Source organism: Schistocerca gregaria, chromosome 7, assembly GCF_023897955.1.
Source record: "Schistocerca gregaria isolate iqSchGreg1 chromosome 7, iqSchGreg1.2, whole genome shotgun sequence".
Classification (NCBI taxonomy): domain Eukaryota; kingdom Metazoa; phylum Arthropoda; class Insecta; order Orthoptera; family Acrididae; genus Schistocerca; species Schistocerca gregaria.
Window position 1 is genome coordinate 359,043,036 of NC_064926.1, and position 6,876 is coordinate 359,049,911.

The 6,876-nt window shown below is 35.8% G+C and overlaps 1 protein-coding gene across 10 annotated transcripts in view; it reads left to right on the plus strand.

Moving 5' to 3' along the window:
• The window catches only part of LOC126281213 (SWI/SNF-related matrix-associated actin-dependent regulator of chromatin subfamily E member 1), a 100,973-nt gene extending 96,645 nt beyond the window's left edge, over nucleotides 1–4,328 (plus strand). For 6 of the 10 annotated variants that reach the window (XM_049979951.1, XM_049979950.1, XM_049979952.1 and 3 more), the window contains 2 exons: nucleotides 2,219–2,324; nucleotides 3,619–4,328. In XM_049979951.1, the coding sequence (XP_049835908.1) occupies nucleotides 2,219–2,324; nucleotides 3,619–3,689 (177 nt within the window). In that variant the 3' untranslated portion in view covers nucleotides 3,690–4,328. The remainder of the gene's footprint in view (nucleotides 1–2,218; nucleotides 2,325–3,618) is intronic. The other 4 variants (XM_049979958.1, XM_049979956.1, XM_049979959.1 and 1 more) reach the window with 1 other exon arrangement.
• Nucleotides 4,329–6,876: the final 2,548 nt, after the last annotated feature.

Consider the following 6,876-nt stretch of genomic DNA (forward strand, 5'->3'; position numbering starts at 1 on the left):
CTGAACCCACCTATTCCATATTCTGCTAACAGTCATTGGGTCTCGACCAACGCGAGCAGCAATGTCGGGATACGATAAACCGCAATTGCGATAGGCTACAATCCGACCTTTATCAATGTAGTAAATGTGATGGTACACATTTTTCCTCCTTACACGGGGCATCACACCAACGTTTCACCAGGCAGCGCCGGTCAATTGCTGTTTGTGTATGAGAAATCGGTTGGAAACTTTCCTCATGGCAGCACGTTGTAGGTGTCGCCACCAGTGCCAACCTTGTGTGAATGCTCTGAAAAGCTAATCATTTGCCTATCACAGCATCTTCTTCCTGTTGGTTAAATTTCATGTTTGTAGCACGTCATCTTCATGGTGTAGCAATTTTAATGTTCAGTAGTGTAGTATCATATCTCTGTTTTCTATAGTCCATTGGTTTTCTGTATAAAAGGGTAAAAACTATAATTTGCTTCTCATTGGTGTGTATGTTCCCGAAATATTGAATGTATTTTCAAAGAGCTGAGAGTTGAGTTTTAGCAGGAAATGTAGCATCACACAATATCCAGTTTAGTGAAGGAAAGAAGGTCTTCTTGTGTCTGATTTCTTTTTTTCTTGCTAAAATTAATCTGAATATACTTGTGGCAAATTATTGTGCGTATAGCTGTGCACACATATGAAAACTCATTTTTCTTTCAAAAATTACTCTCTCTCTTTTACAGGCTGTAAATAGTTGTCCCGCCATGTTATTATTATTACTATTATTATTATTATTATTCTTGTTGTTTTTGTTGTTGTTGTTGTTGTTGTTCACCTTATAGTTGTCAATTAATTTAGTTTTGTGCCAGTTTCAGTTGTTGTTGGAACACTTATTGGAAGTCTGACAGATTTTGTAAGTTTTGTGCATTTAATTAATGTCAACATGTTTGTGTGATAAAATACCAGAAGCTTTTTTTCCCCCCCACGAGGCGTAAATACAATAAAATTACAAGTAAATAATACTTATTGCTGAATATACAGATGTATAAAACTAATTACATCCATCTTACAACTGTCTCAAGGGATGATCAGTTACAGCTTGGACATTAACTCCAGTCTAAAGAGATGGACATCCACTTCGTTAGGTATAAAATACCTAAAATGGCATATTATAGATGCTATAAATTGAAGACATCACTGTAATAACTTTTGAATTTCTTTTCATGACCCTTTATTACGAAGCTCTGTTTCATTACCAAAATGGGCTGTTAGCTACTGTTCCGTTTGGAGTTTAACATGCTGTTTTCTTTACTATATCAGACACACACTTCACCAGTTGTACTCCTTTGCAACATTGGTATCTGTGCTTGAAGTCAGAACATGCCTTAGTGATTTGAACAGTTCAGTCTAGAGGATTGAAATATGAAATTTGAATATGTTATAGATATGTTTGTTTTATATTTTATTCAAGAAATTATGCTCTGCATAAATAGATAACTAGTAAAATTTTTCCACAATCGGTTGCTAGCATTGGCGAATGCAACGTCCTTAAATTGTAATGGTCAGTGTGTGTTGTACTACATCACATTTTCTTACTTATGGTTCTTTAATCAGCAACTGCTCTAAAAAAGTTGGCAACCTCTTTTTTAAAAGAGAAAGTAGTATCTATCCTCTGATAACACTCAGATGCCATGTTAAAACTAAATAAAGAGAAGGAATGAACAAATTTCCAGTGTAAGCAATGGCCCAGTGACCTGTGTTAAGAAGCAATCTGTTAATGACAAAAACCCTTTGGAGGCACACAGTGGAGAAGTGTTTTGTACACATATAATTGCATGCTATCAGCATTATTTCTTCATTCAGAAATATTTACCCTGATAATTTGATAGGCTCATACGTATAATAATTTCAAGAAATATTTAGACACATGTTCTCGTTTGTTAGTATGTAGATTCATTTTCCTTTGGGACATGTAAAAATGGAATGAACCAATTGTCATATTCTCTTCTAAATTTGATGGCAAATAATTTTTACTGCTCAACACCCTCACTGACTTACTGGATACCCCATCTGTGCTTTCACTATTCAGATAATATTGTAAGACTCTTAGTTGCAAAACTGTGATTTACCTTTTGTGATTGATTGTCAAAACTAGCTCGGCTGCAAAGAGTAATAAGTGCAGTATATGCAGTCAATATTTCTGCATTTTCAGATTTCGTCCTCCAGTTAGGTGCTTGTTGTTTTCTTACAGGGTGTTGATCCAAGTGTTAGTTATTCACCAATGGCTGAGGTTGACCGGCCTCCCATGGATGATGCTAATATCGATCGTGGAGCATCAGTGGAGCAGTCTGCTGATGGTAACATTCAGATATGAGGAAATTTAAAGATGTTATCATTTAATGCTTCATTTTTGTACTCTTAATAGGCATGCATTTGACACTGCTTTGTATTATTATATTTCTTTTACTTTTACGTATTGTATTGCTTTTACTGAAACAATGCTTTAAAATTACCACACTGCTAAAAAGAAGTAATAATCTTAATATTTACCAATAAACTTTGTGCACCTGTTTGAACCTTAATGGGATTCTTGTTAGTTGTCCTTTCCTCTATTGACAGTGTGATGTGGAACACTTAAATATAGACAGGTTAAAAAATGATTTTTTTCAAATTATGATGTTGTCTGAAAAGTTTTCCTCCAACAATCTCAAAGGTTTTTGAAAATCATTGCAGTTACATGGATAAAAAAATTTCAGATAATAACAAATATGATTTGCTGTAATTAAGGATAATACTAATGGTGCGCGCGTGCACACACACACACACACACACACACACACACACACACACACACACACACACACAAATAATATTATTCCATATCATTGAGTGTTGACAATGTCACAGCACATTGCTGAACATATGCTCAAGGTAATAACTACAATTGATTGTACATGTTTTTGCCCTACATATCATTGTTCTTATACCCTGTAAAAATAAAATACTGTGCAAGCAATGGCGTCCTCCTTATTAAGAAAACCATGGCTATTGGATATAAAATGCCTTTCAGTTTATATTCTGAGATTCAAAATACAATATTTGTTCTTTGTAGTACACTTACACGCACATAAGTTTGTTAACAAGTATCTTATGTTGCAAAGATGCTTTTGTATGTGTGTGCATGACTGTGAAAAGAACCAAACATTATTTTGCATGAAAGACTACAGAAAGCTTTGATGTATTGTACAGTATTTACAAGGAAACAACATTTAAGAAAATGTTTTCATATTTTATGAAAGAGTAACGTCTGTTGAAACTTTGCAACAAAGATCTACACACATTTAAAGATGGAATTATTTTATCTTTGCTTGATAGTAATAGAACATTAATGCTTGCAGTATGTTAGCCTTTAGGAAGTAATTCCTCCTTGGTAGCTAATATTGTATTTTGAAATTAAACTGTAATGATATGAAAATCCCACTTGCCAGCTTCATGCAGAGATCTAATCTTTGATTGTTACTATGCTTTGTGGCTAGTGTAAGGTGGTGTTACAAGGAATGTGCATGGTCCTCATCCAGGCATTATCAAAGTTGAGCATGCTTGTAAGGAAGAGAAATTAATTGCATAAACAAAGAAATTTTGCTGTTTCAGATACTGTTGTAATGAAAGGAATGCCAAGTGACATTGACCATGCTTCTGATAAGAATAAAGATGGAGACTGAGCTAGGAAGGCTGTTGTATTAACAACAATTCACAGATTTCAAAATGAGTATCAATGTATTAAATAAAGGTTTGCTGCTTTAACACAAGGACAGTTCTGTGTTTACGTATACCTATTTGTTACTGAGATCTGATTTATGAATGATAATTAACTATAAGAGTAGTCATTTAGTTACAATATTCTCACATGAGAGAAGAGAGATGTATGTTTTTGTGAGATTTGTTGTGTGTATCTTGTAGTTGTAATACAAAAGCAAATAATATTGATGTATTATACATGAACTTAAGGGCTACACTGTCAGCTCATACAAATAAAATAGAACAAGGAAAATAAATTTATCTCAACAAATTCCATCTTGATAAAGTTCTGTGCATGTACCAGAATTGACAATTATACCAGTAGTGAAAGTAGGTGTTATTGATATACGGCTGATGAACTGCCAAAAACTTGACTTTAGTTTCTGATATTTATTCCATGGTCCATGAATGTGGTCTTACAAAGCTAGTTAGCAGCACACACATTTATTTAAATTCACTGGACATCTTAAGTACTGATGCTGCTTTCAAGAAAAAAAAAGAATATTTCTGATGTAAAGCACAATAATGAACATGTGGTATTAAATCTGCATTGTTTACTGTTATTGTTACTCTTTTTTAACAATTGTATAATTGTGTATTTTAGTTATTTTCTGCTGTGACATCACAATGATGGTTTCAAATCTCACCAACAGAATTTGCCACAGGCAAGAGGTCAGCTTTCTGCTTCTGTATAATGGCACACAAGAAATCGTTCCAGGTTAGGGTACTCATCAAGGGATTTTTGTTGTGTGAGGTGACCAATATTTACGAGAATATGTTTACAGATATAAAGATCTCTGAGCAAAAAGCTGAAGCTGGTGCCTCTTTAAAAGTTTGCTGAAGGTGCTAATCCACAGTCCTCCAGCATGTGAAACATTATTAAATATTTACACTTACAATCTATTAAAATTATACTTTAAATTCATGAATACATACTGCAACAACTTTTACTGGGGATGAGAATATGCAAGCATACGTTCCAAATCTGTTACACTTTGAAAAAGTACTGTCAACATTTTTGGACGTTATTTAGGCTAAACATACTAAAATCATTTGGGTCATTATGCCAATATTGCAGGATATTTTAACCATGATACCAGTGATTCAAAAGAAAATCAATGTTTGATCCCTAACTATGGAAGAGACCTCAGAGAGAACAGAAGCACATGACTTTGATGTAAAGCCGATGCACTCTGTAGTGCACTATGAAGGTACAGTTTCATTCCAGTTTACCCGTGCATAGGTAACTTAGTCCTGAAATTCAAATCAATATTACCATTACAGTTGGTATTGCCAGCACCTGAATCCTGATACATTCTAACCTCCTTATCATTGTTGTTGTTGTTGTTGTTGTTGTTGTGGTCTTCAGTCCTGAGACTTTGTATGATGCAGCTCTCCACGCTACTCAATCCCGTGCAAGCTTCTTCATCTCCCAGCACCTACCGCAACCTACATCCTTCTGAATCTGCTTACTGTATTCATCTCTTGGTCTCCCTCTACGATTTTTACCCTCCACGCTGCCCTCCAATACTAAATTGGTGATCCCTTGATGCTTCAGAACATGTCCTACCAACCAATCCCTTCTTCTAGTAAAGTTGTGCCACAAACTCCTCTTCTCCCCAATTCTATTCAATACCTCCTCATTAGTTATGTGATCTACCCATTTAATCTTCAGCATTCTTCTGTAGCACCACATTTCGAAGCTTCTATTCTCTTCTTGTCCAAACTAGTTATCGTCCATGTTTCACTTCCATACATGGCTACACTCCATACAAATACTTTCAAAAAATGACTTCCTGACAGTTAAATCTATACTCTATGTAAACAAATTTCTCTTCTTCAGAAACGCTTTCCTTGCCATTGCAAGTCTACATTCTATGTCCTCTCTACCTTGACCATCATCAGTTATTTTGCTCCCCAAACAGCAAAACTTCTTCACTACCTTAAGTGTCTCATTTCCTAATCTAATTCCCTCAGCATCACCTGACTTAACTCGACTACATTCCATTATCCTCGTTTTGCTTTTGTTGATGTTCATCTTATACCCTCCTTTCAAGACACTGTCCATCCCGTTCAACTGCTCTTCCAAGTCCTTTGCTGTCTCTGACAGAATCACAATGTCATCGGCGAACCTCAAAGTTTTTATTTCTTCTCCCTGGATTTTAATACCTACTCCAAATTTTTCTTTTGTTTTCTTTACTGCTTGCTCAATATACAGATTGAATAACATCGGGGAGAGGCTACAACCCTGTCTCACTCCCTTCCCAACCACTGCTTCCCTTTCATGTACCTCGACTCTTATAACTGCCATGTGGTTTCTGTACAAATTGTAAATAGCCTTTCGCTCCCTGTATTTTACCCCTGCCACCTTCAGAATTTGAAAGAGAGTATTCCAGTCAACATTGTCATAAGCTTTCTCTAAGTCTACAAATGCTAGAAACGTAGGTCTGCCCTTCCTTAATCTAGCTTCTAAAATAAGTCGTGGGGTCAGTATTGCCTCACATGTCCCAACATTTCTACAGAATCCAAACTGATCTTCCCCGAGGTCGGCTTTTATCAGTTTTTCCATTCGTCTGTAAAGAATTCGCGTTAGTATTTTGCAGATGTGACTTATTAAACTGATAGTTCGGTAATTGTCACATCTGTCAACACATGCTTTCTTTGGGATTGCAATTATTATTATTATTCTTGAAGTCTGAGGGAATTTTGTCTGTCTCGTACATCTTGCTCACCAGATGGTAGAGTTTTGTCAGGGCTGGCACTCCCAAGGCGATCAGTAGTTCTAATGGAATGTTGTCTACTCCAGGGGCCTTGTTTCAACTCAGGTCTTTCAGTGCTCTGTCAAACTCTTCACACAGTATCATATCTTCCATTTCATCTTAATCTACATCCTTTTCCATTTCCATAATATTGTCTTCAAGTACATCGCTCTTGTATAGACCCTCTGTATACTCCTTCCACTTTTCTGGTTTCTCTTCTTTGCTTAGAACTGGGTTTCCATCTGAGCTCTTGATGTTCATGCAAGTGGTTCTCTTATCTCCAAAGGTCTCTTTAATTTTCCTGTAGGCAGTATCTTATCTTACCCCTAGTGATACTCGCTTCTACATCCTT